At 42.4% G+C, this 14,296-nt stretch overlaps 1 protein-coding gene across 2 annotated transcripts in view; it reads right to left on the bottom strand.

Moving 5' to 3' along the window:
- Positions 1 to 474: 474 nt before the first annotated feature.
- Positions 475 to 14,296, bottom strand: part of UBN1 (ubinuclein 1) — a 94,170-nt gene continuing 80,348 nt past the window's right edge. The window contains exon 17 of one of the 2 annotated variants that reach the window (XM_033963841.1): positions 475 to 1,741. In XM_033963841.1, coding sequence (XP_033819732.1) covers positions 1,689 to 1,741 — 53 coding nt within the window. In that variant the 3' untranslated portion in view covers positions 475 to 1,688. Of the gene's footprint in view, positions 1,742 to 10,414; positions 10,543 to 14,296 lie in introns of those variants that run through there. The other variant, XM_033963840.1, reaches the window with a different exon arrangement.

A 14,296-nucleotide genomic window follows, 5' to 3' on the forward strand; every position in this document is an offset into this window, starting at 1 on the left:
AATCACATTTATCTTTACAGGGGTCTGAAATCTGTACTCCGTGGAAGGTGGAGACACATAATTTACTTTATAAAGTGCAGTAAATAGTGTGCTTTGAATAGGACAGCCACATTTCAAGGATGCATTATCTAATGCAAGAGAATGCTCCCAAAGTTTTATAAACACTACAGTACCAAAAAAAAAAAAAAAAAAAAGGCATTGCAAGTAGTGCTGTTGACTTAGACCCATATTAAAAGACTGGTTATTAGTCAGTTGTCATCTACTGACAAATAATTTTGCCAATCAAGTACAAATTACTCTGCATCAGAAAGTGTTACTTCAACAGTAAGGACAATGTCATGGTTATGTGGTCATACATCGACGCTCCCATATCAAAAAGATACCATTTGAGATAAGAAGGAACCTCAGCAGAACTAAATAGACTGACCAGGTTCCTTCTTAACTAGCCAATGTATTGGTTTATTTTTTTTTAAAGTGTTTTGCACACTGTTACTGTACTAAAAAAAACAGAAGTGTATGTTCTTTAACAGATATCCTCAGAGAATCAAGCGCTGTCCACTTTCATCTGTCAAAGATTAACAGCTGTAGAAAACCCCTCCCCATCAGTATTCTGGCTGTAACCATTTTCATAGTTCAGTTACAATGCAAAGATTTTTGGCCCCCTCAATTAAGGAAGCAGAAATTACCAAACAAATCACATATATGTAACTTATCACCACTTCTTAGCCAAACCTTGTGCAAGGAAGACTTTAGTGGGCCGCCTCAAGCCTAACTTCAATCCTGCCTAAAATATTAGTTTTTGAGCTGAATCTACAGAACCCGATGCTGCTACTCTAGTGATGGCAATATGGTATCTAAATCCCATTTTTCAGCCTGGACAATGCAGCTTTTGCAGTGTAATTATGTGAAGCTCAAGTAAATCCAAAATCTGAAGTCAAACAGGAGTATGGGTGCATAAACAATTTTCTGGCAGGAGCTTCTGGAATCATGGAAGGCCATTGCATGCTTTGTTCTTGCTCCACCATTAAAGGCACTAGAATTACATCCATCATTTACTACAAGCTGAGAAAGATCCTTTCCTAACCAATGTAATGGATTTGAATGATGACAAATAATAGATACAGCTTCTGAGCCCAATAAATAATATGCTGGTGGGTATACAGACTTCCAATGTTTCACCTCTATCAACTGCCCTTTGTAAAGGAAAATTATAAAATATGATCGCTTTATGTACATGAGAACAGAGTTACTTGACAGCTGTAGTGTAGTCCATTGCTATCTGTCAGGCACATGGCTCAAAACATGACAAGTGCAAATGCTCTTCCATAAGACAAAAAAATATCAGATTAAAAATCAAGGTCAACGTTCCTCAGAAATGTTTTGCCCCTTTCCCAGGCTCAGGTGGCCTAGAAATGTTGCCTTAAACAGCCAGGAAGCAACATCCCTTCAATATCGTTTACATTTTGCTGATTAGGAACCTGGTCACCGCATTCAAGTGGGACAATTAAGTGCTCTTTATTTAATTCATTAATTTATCTGTTTAAGTACAGAGCAGTCTGTTTTGCATACCTTCCCAAGGACTGGCTGGTCCAGAAGGAATGCATTTGATAAAAGATCTGTCCTGGTGCACTCAACATCCAGTCTTTATATTATTTCTGCTGGGGGCTGATGCTGTTTAGTTCTTGATGTCACAATTTTCGCTGCTGTGTGCTGGGCCCCTTTCCATGAAGCTGAGCACCATCTACAAGAGAATCATATTAAAAGGAAATGCTTAATTACTCAAAAATGAAGTTAGTCAAGGTATAGAAAGCAAGGCAGTGATACTTAAGTAGGAGTCCCATGATCCTGCTTACACACACACACACACAAATTCTGCTTTAAGGATCTGCTTAAAACAGACCTATTGCAATACTGTATATTCTGTTTTATAATATATTTTTGAACCAACAGTTTCCTTCTTAGGGATGCCAATACAGTATGAACCATGGCTGAGATCTGCACATTTGCTACTGGCCAGTCTTTTTTATATAATATATAAAAAAGAACATGTTCTGGCCAGTAGCAAATGCACAAATGCTTATGGTATATATATTCCCTCAGCTCAGTCTTTGCAATGGCAGCCTTTGGTCAGGAACCATATGCTGCATCTCCCCTCAGAACACAGCTTATATCAGGGATCTCAAAGTTCCTCCTTGAGGGCTGTAATACAGTCGGGTTTTCAGGATTTCCCCAATGAATATGCATTGAAAGCAGTGCATGCACATAGATCTCATGCATATTCATTGGGGAAATCCTGAAAACCCAACTGGATTGCGGCCCTCAAGGAGGGACTTTGAGATCCCTGGCTTACATGTATCCTAAATACTCATATGTGCATATACCACTATGCTAAACATTTAATAGGCATTAAATGTTAGTGCCTATTTTACAACATTATCCCCCATAGTGGGTACTATATTCATTCAAATAGTGTGCCAACTTTCCCTATAAAAACCTAAAAGCAAAAAGCAAATTTAGAGACTTGGGCATATGCCAGAGGGATCCAATGCAAGGATTTAAAAAGACAAAATGTAGTCTCATTGGGCAATAAGGCGTATCTATTAAGCAGTGGTACCTCCCCTGGAAGCTCTATGCAATACCATTACAGGATCTCCAGCCTTGGCTCGCTCTGGGAATGGAAAGCCTGAACTTGAACCTAGGACTCCTACTTGGAAATGTACAACACTGGTACCAAGCCAACCCTCGTCTTTCCTTTTACACTGTAACCATTTTAAGATGCTATGTTTTATTCTAGGGCTGCACATTTAACATATTAATGCGTTAATAAATTTTAACACGATTAAGCTACCCACCCCTGTTTTCTCCTAGCACGCCTGCTGCCCCCTCTCCTTTGCTGCTGTTTCTCTCAGCTTATCATGGACCTGAACTTGATCACTACAGCAAAAAACAGGCTGCTTTTTCACATGACATGAAATCTCTCTCTGTAGTGTTGGGAAACAGGATGTTCTGCTTACTGTCTCAAAGTTTTAGTCCAGCAAGAGTTTTGGCTCTATAGAATGAATAGGGTACTTTAACCCATATAGAGTCAGATATTAAAAATATATTTCATTCCTATTACACAAGCTTATATATGGTGCTGGAGGATAAGGGTCTACAGAGTAACACATATCTGGAAAGCTTAACTCTCCCACATATTACAGCAGAGACAGAAAGCTGTTGAATACCCTATTAGGTGCTGAAGTAGTAGAGTGGGCAATAAAGTAGATTGCATTGGCCAAAGCTCCTAGTCCGGATGGGTTTAGAACATAAGAACATAGAGTAGGAGTTCTACAAATTGTTAGCAGGAGATATACTACAACCTCTTACAGACATGTTCAACACAATCATCAAACTAAACTAAACCTTAAGTTTATATACCGCATCCTCTCCATAATTAGAGCTCGGCACGGTTTACAAGAGCTTAATATAGGAAGGAATAACATAATGGGTTTGGAGGTTGAGTACAGGGGGGAGGAGAGCATTACATTTTTATGAAAAGCCTGGTTTTCAGGTGCTTACGGAATAGTTGGAAGGAGCCCTGATTCTGTAGTGGGGCAGTAAGATTATTCCAAAGCCCTGTGATTCTGAAGAGGAGAGATTTTCCCAATTTACCCGCATAAAGGATACCTTTTAGCAAAGGGAAAGATAGTTTAAGTTTTTGGGTGGACCTGGTGGTGTCAAGAAGACTCGAGGAGGATCTTTTTTTTTTTTTTAATTCTTTATTCATTTTTAAACTTTCATCAAGTGTACAGAATTCATAATAAACACTATTAATTGGACCACTTGAACATCAAGGAGGATCTTAAAAGCTAGGCAGACGCATTTAAAATGAACCCTGGAAATTACTGGGAGCCAGTGGAGTTTGGACAGAAGTGGGGAAACATGATCAAATTTGCGTTTTGCGAAGATCAACTTGGCCGTAGTGTTCTGAATTAGTTAAAGTCTTTGAAGACTTTTTTTAGTTAGACTTAGATAGATGGAATTACAATAGTTTAGTCTGGAAAGGATGAGGGATTGAACAAGGATGGCAAAATGTTGTTGGCAGAAGCAGGATCTCACTTTCTTCAGCATGTGGAGGCTAAAAAAGCATGATTTTACCAAGGAGTTGAGGTGGTGGTTGAAGGAAAGAGAAGAGTCAATAATAATGCCTAGAACTTTGCTTGAGAACTCAAGCTGCAGTGTGGCGCCAGAGGGCAGTGCAAAGAGGGTAGGCAGCTGTTCTAATTTTGGGCCGAGCCAGAGTCATTTCATTTGAACTGAGAGGGACCAGGATTGGAGTTTCATTATGCAAGCTGTTATATTCTCAGAGAGGTTGGTAAGGTTCGAGTCTGTCTCAAGAAGGAGAACGATGTCATTAGCATATGTATGGATGTTTCAAGGGAAGGTAGATGGAAGAGTTTCAGGGAATACATGTAGATATTGAAGAGAATAGGGGATAGGGGTGATCCCTGCGGGACTCTGCAAGTCGGTTTCCAAGGAGCGGACGTGGTGCCATTTGTGTCGACAGTGTAGGAACGGAAACGTAAGAAGTTCGAGAACCACTCTAAAACTGTGGAGTTGATGCCTATCTCAGAAAGTTGATAAATTAGAATATCGTGGTGGACGACATCAAAAGCTGCAGAGAGATCGAATTGTAATAGGACAGCAAACTTATTTTGAGAGTGTAATTGATGCACCTAATGAGACCAGTAGGGATTCGGTGCTGAAGTTGGGGCTGAAGCCATATTGGTAAGGTAGGAGAAAGGAGAATCTCTCTAGATAAGATGAGAGCTGGGTGGAAATGATGGCCTCCGTGAGTCTGTACGTTTACCATTCCACCTCAACACAGCTCAGATTACAGTTCTCCCTAAACCAAGTAAAGATTTAAGTAAATTTCAGTCTTATAGGCCTATCTCTTTACTTAAATTTGAAGTTAAACTTATGGCAAAAGTAACGGTTCAGAGTCTGCCATCAGTGATACATGAGGCACAAGTAGGATTTATTCAAGGGCGAACGACAGTTAAAAACCTTAGATAAAAAACTTTGACATCACTAGAGTACAGACAGAGAAAAGGTAAATCTTCCATGTTAATTATCTTTGACGCAGAAAAAGCATTCAATAGGGTTCATTGGAAATTTTTATTTACAATCTTAGAAACATACGACTTTAAAGGCAGATGCCAAAAACTGATTTGGTCCTTATACTCTAATCCAAGGGCTTATTTATTGATCAACAATAGTCGCACTGACCCCTTTGAGATGAGAAGAGGCATTAGACAAGGCTGCCCCCACTGCCGCTCCTCTTTGCTCCGACTCTGGACCCATTGGTCTGTGATATATTAGCCAATCCAGATATTAAGGAAGCAGAAATTGGATCCAGTGTCTTTAAAATAGCGTCATTTGTGGATGACATTTTAGTCCACTTATCGGATACCTTGAGATCACCGATAGTTTTATTGGAAACTTTCAAAGAATATGAGGATTTTGCAGGGTTTAAATTAAATCTAGATAAATCAGAAGCTTTATCATCTTAATTGAAGAATAGGCTTAATGTGGGCAACTCAATCTTTTAAATATCTGGAAATTCAACTTATGATGTTTCCAAGTGAAATTTATTCTCTCAACATTAATAAATTGTTGGAGCATACTACTTCACAATTGAGAGAATGGCGAGATTTAACTTTACCCTTACTAGGTTGAGCCAATATTATTCAAAATGATCATATTTCTGAGATGGTTGTTATGTGTTGCAGGTTCTCCATCTCTGGCTCCTGCAAAAAGATTTGAAAGGCCTTTATAGCCTAATATACACATTTTGTTGCAGTTATAAAAATCTAAAATAAAATTGCCCCTTTTGCTAAGGGGCTGGGCAGTAGGTGGGATAGGTCTCCCTAATTTTCAGTTATATAACCAGACCTGCTTGTTGCAGTATATTAGTGACTGGCACTATACATAAAAGATACCATTCCCTCGTCCGCAGTGGATATAGAACCAAAAACGGAAGGATTGGAGTCATTGTGGGTAAAATTACCCGGAAAAAATGGCCTTGACATAAGACTAGGTCTATACTATCGTCCACCTGGACAAACGGAAGCAAACGACAAAGATCTGGCAGCAGAATTGAGGCGGGAAGGCACCAAAAGGAATGTGACAGTAATGGGAGATTTTAACTACCCCGGGATAAACTGGAGTATTGGAAACTCGAACTGTGCAAAGGAAACAGAATTCTTAGAGGCTGTGAGGGACTGCTTTATGGATCAGCTTGTCAAGGAACCAACAAGAGGGAATGCCACTCTTGACCTAATCCTCAACGGACTAGGGGGACCAGAAAAGGAAGTGGAAATAGTAGGAACACTGGGAAACAGCGATCACAACATGATCCAGTACAAATTAGAAGTAGGTACAGCAAAAGGGAAGAGAACCACAGCGACAACGTTCAACTTCAAGAAAGGGAACTATGATGCTATGAGAGCAATGGTAAGGAAAAAACTCAGAAAGAGCTCAAGAAAAACAGAAACTGTAGAGCAAGCCTGGTCTCTATTCAAGTGCACAGTGCAAGAAGCACAACATATGTACATCCCCAAATTTAGAAAAGGGTGCAAAAAAAACCGAGCAAAAGATCCCGCATGGATAAACGATGAGGTGAAGAAAGCAATAGGAGACAAGAAAAAATCATTCCGGAAATGGAAAAAGGACCAAACTGGGGAGAACTGGAAAGAACACAGGAAAAGTCAAAAAGAGTGTCATCAAGTGGTTAGGAGAGCGAAAAGAGAATACGAAGAGAGGCTGGCCAGGGAGGCAAAAAACTTCAAATCATTCTTCAGATATGTTAAAGGGAAGCAACCGGCGAGGGAGGAAGTAGGACCTTTGGATGATGGAGACAGAAAGGGAGTGATAAAGGAGGAAAAAGAGGTAGCCGACAGGTTAAACAAATTTTTCTCGTCAGTCTTCACAAGCGAGGACTCATCCAGTGTACCAGAACCCGACGTGATCTTCCATGGAGACCAGGAAGAAAAACTGTCAACAATAGAGGTGAAACTCTGTTAAAAAGGCATACAGGGACTCAATATAAATACCAGTCAGAAAAGGAATTATGTTGATGAATGAGAGACAGACTGTAATAGTATTAAATACCAGTGGGGAGAGAGCAAATGACTCCTAAAAACGCTCAGAAAAGTGAAACTCTGAAAGGGAGGTGGATACCTCCCCTTGAGGCAAGAGTTTACCGTCCAATCATTGCATTTGCTTTGTAGAACATCACTTTCTGACCACTGGTAAAAACTAGTATTGTTTAAATAAACTCTGTTAGATTGACTAAAAAGTTCAAAACAATTATGCACAACTCCTGCTTGGAACGATGATACCATTCACTTATCTGTACCAACTTTAAAGTTTGTAGTTGTAAGGGCTCTTGGGGGTCTCAATGCGGCCCCGTTTCAAAAATTCTGCTTCAGGAGACCCAATGCTACAATGCTACACACTGTTAAACGTATCTGTCCAAGAGGTGATCGTTTGTAAAACTTCAAAAATTCCAGACGACTGGAATTTTTGAAGTTTTACAAACGATCACCTCTTGGACAGATACGTTTAACAGTGTGTAGCATTGTAGCATTGGGTCTCCTGAAGCAGAATTTTCAAAACGGGGCCGCGTTGAGACCCCCAAGAGCCCTTACAACTACAAACTTTAAAGTTGGTACAGATAAGTGAATGGTATCATCGTTCCAAGCAGGAGTTGTGCATAATTGTTTTGAACTTTTTAGTCAATCTAACAGAGTTTATTTAAACAATACTAGTTTTTACCAGTGGTCAGAAAGTGATGTTCTACAAAGCAAATGCAATGATTGGACGGTAAACTCTTGCCTCAAGGGGAGGTATCCACCTCCCTTTCAGAGTTTCACTTTTCTGAGCGTTTTTAGGAGTCATTTGCTCTCTCCCCACTGGTATTTAATACTATTACAGTCAGTCTCTCATTCATCAACAATAGAGGTGAGCCATGAGGATGTCCTCCAACAGATAGATAGATTGAAAAGCGACAAATCACCAGGCCCGGACGGTATCCACCCTAGGGTACTAAAAGAGCTAAGAAATGAGATAGCGGGAATACGCCAACGAGTTTGCAACCTATCCTTGAAAACTGGAGAAATCCCAGAGGACTGAAAGATAGCAAATGTTACACCTATCTTTAAAAAGGGGTCAAGAGGAGACCCGGGAAACTATAGGCCGGTCAGTTTGACATCGGTTGCGGGCAAGATGGTAGAAGCACTGATAAAGGACAGCATCTGTGAGCACATCGAAAAAAATGGGCTGATGAAAGCGAGCCAACATGGCTTCTGCAAGGGAAGATCATGCCAAACAAACTTACTGCACTTCTTTGAGGGGGTAAACAGTCAGTTGGACAAAGGGGAACCCGTAGACATCATTTACCTCGACTTCAAAAAGGCCTTTGACAAAGTACCCCATGAGCGGCTACTTTGGAAGCTGTGGAACCACGGGGTGGAAGGGGACGTGCACAGATGGGTCAAACACTGGGTGGCAGGCAGAAGGCAGAGGGTTGGAGTGAAGGGTCACTACTCGGACTGGAGGAAGGTCACGAGCGGAGTTCCGCAGGGGTCTGTACTCGGACCGCTGCTGTTCAATGTATTTATCAATGACCTTGAAACGGGGACGAAGTGTGAAATTATCAAATTTGTGGAGGACACTAAACTCTGTAGAAGGGTTAGAAATGCGGAAGAGTGTGAGGACCTACAAAGGGACCTAAGCAAACTGGAGGAGTGGGCGAATAAATGGCAGATGGACTTCAATGTAGGGAAATGCAAGGTCATGCATTTAGGGAGAAAGAACCCGATGTTCAGCTACCAAATGGGGGGATTAGTGTTAGAGAGAAGTAGCCTTGAAAGAGATTTGGGTGTACTGGTAGACACAACAACGAAGTCAACAGCACAATGCGAAGAAGGCAAACAGAATGTTGGGTATTATTAAGAAGGGTATTACGACCAGAACGAGAGAAGTCAAACTGCCGTTGTATCGGGCAATGGTGCGCCCGCACCTGGAGTACTGTGTTCAGTATTGGTCACCATACCTTAAGAAGGAGATGGTAATACTTGAGAGGGTCCAGAGGAGAGCGACATGAATGATTAAGGGCATGGAAAACCTTTCATACACTGAAAGATTGGAGAGACTGGGGCTCTTCTCCCTGGAAAAACGGAGACTCAGAGGAGACATGATAGAGACCTACAAGATCATGAAGGGCATAGAGAGGGTAGAGAGGGACAGATTCTTCAAACTTTCAAAACATAAAAGAACAAGAGGGCATTCGGAAAAGTTGGAAGGAGACAGATTCAGAACGAATGCTAGGAAGTTTTTCTTTACCCAGCGTGTGGTGGACACCTGGAATGCGCTTCCAGAGGACGTAATAAGACAGACTACGGTACTGGAGTTCAAGAAAGGATTGGACAATTTCCTGCTGGAAAAAGGGATAGAGGGGTATAGATAGAGGGCTACTGCACAGGTCCTGGACCTGTTGGGCCGCCACGTGAGCGGACTGCTGGGCTCGATGGACCTCAGGTCTCACCCAGTGGAGGCATTGCTTATGTTCTTATGGCTCTTTGATGAATCTTTTTATACTCCCCTGGATTGTGAAAGGCATTATATGTTTCATATTCCTTATTCTCACTGTTGCATTTGCCTATTTCTCTATTATAATATTCCTATTTCTCAGTTATAATATTTCTCTGCCTATGATCTCTGTTATAATATTCTCATGCACCCCTTAAGGTAAGTATGGTCGATGATAGTTACGAAACTGAGGGGTAACCTGCCTCTTCGGGAGAATCTTATGTTTCAGCCAGGCATGGAGAAAGCAGAGTTTTTGAGATGGGAAGGGGCAGGCTTTCAGAATCTAGAACACATACTTAACAGTAGATGGTACACTTTTGAATTGTTAAGAAATACGTAGGTGAGTAGAGGATAACTGGGGAACAAAATTTACTTATTTTCAAGTGTAACACTACATTCAAACACCAAAGATTGAGGGTTTGAGGCATGATCAGGGAAACAAATTAAGGACATTCTATAATGACATTTCTAAAGATAGAATCTCTGTTTCGGGTTTATATAAGGCTTTGATGGTGTTGGAGACCTGTAAAGGCTTGGAAGAGGTCAAATGGTGGGAAAGAGACTTGGGACATGGCTTTGATAACTGGGATATGCTTAGAGTGATTCAACAGAATCCTAGGCCAACCACTAGTGTGGATCTTAGGGAGAAAACTTATTGAGTCTACCTGAGAGCACATCTTTCTCAGCACCAACTTTATAAGGCAGGAAGAATTCCCTCTTCCCTATGTGCAAAATGTCAGAACACAGATAATACCTTTTATCATGTTTTTTTTGGCAATGTCCATCTGTACAACATTTCGGGCATGCAGTCATTATTTGTCTAGCCTGGAAAGAATGATTCAAAATACACCAGAACAATTTCTATTGAATCTCCCTCAATCCACTGGTATCTTGGGTCAAGCTTCCTCCCTGTGGAGGAAAAAGATGTTTCTGTTGGCGTTGAAATGCGCTCTGCAGTCATGGGTGGGAAATGCAGCTCCAGAATATTGGCAATGGAGAAATCAGGTATACCAATTTCTGGTATGGGAAGCACAGGAAACTAAACACTCCCACAAAGCGTAAACAAAAGTTTTTGAAGCTTTGGGGAAATTATACACAGCATATAACACGGGGCCGTAGTCTTATTTTGAACTCTTTACAACAAGAAAGAGTCTGGTACCTCCTGTAGAAGATTAGGAGGGGTGGGGATGGGGGCAGGGTGGGGAGAAGGAACTATAAATTCTACTCAAGTTTCCATGGTTTTTCAACAGCTATAAGACAAAACGTCATTGGATTTTTCTATTAATCATTTAAGTGCAAAGTTTAGGGGGAATTATTTCCTTGTCACTGTAAGGGACAGGGGAGGTGGGAAGGGGTGGGTGGGATCCCCTATTGAAGGGGAGGGTGGGGGACTGTTTGATATGGAAATGAACAATCGACAACTGTTCTGTGTCAATTCATTTATGGATGTTCGTTCATTAAAATTTATTTTAAAAACATAAGAATGAAAAACTAACCCCAACCCTTTTTACAAAGCCACACGGTAAAAGCCCCAAAACCCTTTAAATCTGCATGGGCAGTTACTGTAGTGGCAGCTGCTAGCGTGGCTTTGTAAGGGGTGGGGGTAAATGATATAAGGTGGAAAGGAACTCCAAATTAAGCAAGAAAGGCAATAAACACACACAAAGAGAATATGTATTCTATAAAAAGCAGTAATAGACTAAGAATAATTCAAACAGGTGGAATATTACCAGACTCGCTGGAAGGATGTGCACAGTGACAGTTAGGTAGTAGGCGTATTAATTCACCTCATCTGCTTATTTGTACTTAACTACTGTTAAAAAAAACCCCCAAACAACCATTTGTTCAGACACTGTTCAGTTTTGGGTTTTTTTTTTTTAAAAAAGCAGTTTTTTCCCTTAAAAAAAGCTATACAAACTAAGAAAAGAGAAGATTATAAGAATAGAATATTCTTTCTGTTTATGTTGTGCCTTTCTTTACAAAGCACTTTGTAGGTATATGTGACTTTGCAGCACTTTTTAGGCAATGAACTACATACGGCAGTATATTCCAAAAAGATGAGAAGGGGAAGAATAAATATTTTCATTACTCAACTACAGTTAAGCAAATAAAGGCGCATGAACATACAGTGACTCATTCAAAGTCCCAGAGTCTAAAGAATAAAAGGAATGGACCTCTCGTGAATCTTATGGTTTAACTCTATCCACTCCTCCTCCTTGTAAATATAATAAACTAGCTGATGCCCCGGCGTTGCACGGGTATTTAATTATAGCAATAACACTGTAAATGGATTCAAATAAAGATACTTTATAGTGGTGAATTAAATTATTTTTTTACAGCTTTATAAAAAGTACAATATTCAAATTATAATGTGAAATATTTGACAAAATGAATACAATACAACTAACACAAAACTTGATTATAAACAACATTTTTAGTTTCACCTCCAGGAGCAAGAACATATACATTATTGGGTGAACCCACCCTTGAGCAAGCAACATAGAGTTGTCCATGGGAAAAACAGGGGGATCTTAAATCCACTCCACAGTCTGTCCTTGTGATTTGTTGATTGTGATAGAGAATGCAAGTCTCACTGGAATTTGCAATCTCTTAAACTGAAAAGGAAGATCTGTTGGAATAAGTGGTATCCGCGGGATAAATATGGTTTCACCCTGTCCCTTTCCGGTTAAGATAGTCGCTTCAATTACATTGGCCAGTAACCTCTTTACACAAAGCCTTGTGCCATTGCAAAGTTTTGGTGGGTCAAGGTTGCTAAGTAAAATAACTGGAGATCCCACAGCTTTTTACATTTTTTCCATTGACTTGAATGGGTGAAATCTGATTTTCTGTTTGTAGCTCCGCCCACGTGTTCAGGTGGGCCGCGAGACCCCCAGAACATATCACCCCAGGTAGTGAGGGATCTGCATACCAAGTTTCGTTCAAATCGGTCAAGCCGTTTTTGCGTGATCGCGGCACATACACACACATACACACATACATACCTCCGATTTTATATATCTAGATAGATTGTTGGGCTAAATAAGAATAGAATAATTTAAGACAGCACAGGAGTTACTTTCCAAAATTCTCATAAAGTCTCCCTTCCCTCCCCCAAAACTGTAGTATTTGATGAACCTTTAAGAGCCTGTGTACAGAATAAAGCATCTTAAGACATGGACAAGGAAATGTCAAACACACACCAAATATGAGGCCCAGTGCAGGCTGGGGAATTCTCGCTCTATGTTTGAGAACATTTATTTATTTAGAGTTCTATCCCGTCCTCCCAACGGTCAGAATGGGTTACAAAAGGACATTCACAGTGTAGGAGGACATGAAGTTAAAGACAGGGTCAACAGAGGGCAAAAGTAATAAAAAAGGAAGAGGGGATACTGATAGAAGCATACAAGGAGACAGTTTCCTAATTATTTAGGGGCAAGAGGATGCAGATAGAAGCTTTCAAAGGGGTCAGTTTACAAGAAGCCAGTATCTTTGGTAAAAAGGAAGGTCTTTGTTGCTCTCTGAAAGACCATTAGTGAGTCCAGTGACCTGATCCGAGTAGGTAGTTGGTTCCACAGGCGAGGGATAAAGTGTCTATATGAGCGTCTGCTTGCTGTTTCTAGTTTTGAGAGATCTTCCTGTAACTTTCCTTGAGTTACCGTATTTTCACGCATATAACGCGCGCGTTATACGCGTTTTTACCTACCGCGCATACCCCTCGCGCGTTATATGCGTGAGCGCGGTATACAAAAGTTTTAAAACATAGTTCCCACCCCGCCCGACGCCCAATTCACCCCCCCCAGCAGGACCGCTCGCACCCCCACCCCGAATGACGCCCGATTCACCCCCCCCAGCAGGACCGCTCGCACCCCCACCCCGAACGACCGCTCGCACGCGCTCCCACCCGCACCCGCATCCACGATCGGAGCAAGAGGGAGCCCAAGCCCTCTTGCACGGCCGACTCCCCGACGTCCGATACATCCCCCCCCCCCCGGCAGGACCACTCGCACCCCCACCCCGAAGGACCGCCGACTTCCCGACAATATCGGGCCAGAAGGGAGCCCAAACCCTCCTGGCCACGGCGACCCCCTAACCCCACCCCGCACTACATTACGGGCAGGAGGGATCCCAGGCCCTCCTGCCCTCGACGCAAACCCCCCCCCCCCCCAACCACCGCCCCCCCCAAGAACCTCCGACCGCCCCCCCAGCCGACCCGCGACCCCCCTGGCGACCCCCACGACCCCCCACCCCCTTCCCCGTACCTTTGGTAGTTGGCCGGACAGACGGGAGCCAAACCCGCCTGTCCGGCAGGCAGCCAACGAAGGAATGAGGCCGGATTGGCCCATCCATCCTAAAGCTCCGCCTACTGGTGGGGCCTAAGGCGCGTGGGCCAATCAGAATAGGCCCTGGAGCCTTAGGTCCCACCTGGGGGCGCGGCCTGAGGCACATGGGCCCAACCCGACCATGTGCCTCAGGCCGCGCCCCCAGGTGGGACCTAAGGCTCCAGGGCCTATTCTGATTGGCCCACGCGCCTTAGGCCCCACCAGTAGGCGGAGCTTTAGGATGGATGGGCCAATCCGGACTCATTCCTTCGTTGGCTGCCTGCCGGACAGGCGGGTTTGGCTCCCGTCTGTCCGGCCAACTACCAAAGGTACGGGGAAGGGGG

Source organism: Geotrypetes seraphini, chromosome 11 (assembly GCF_902459505.1).
Source record: "Geotrypetes seraphini chromosome 11, aGeoSer1.1, whole genome shotgun sequence".
In the NCBI taxonomy this organism is placed as follows: Eukaryota; Metazoa; Chordata; class Amphibia; order Gymnophiona; family Dermophiidae; genus Geotrypetes; species Geotrypetes seraphini.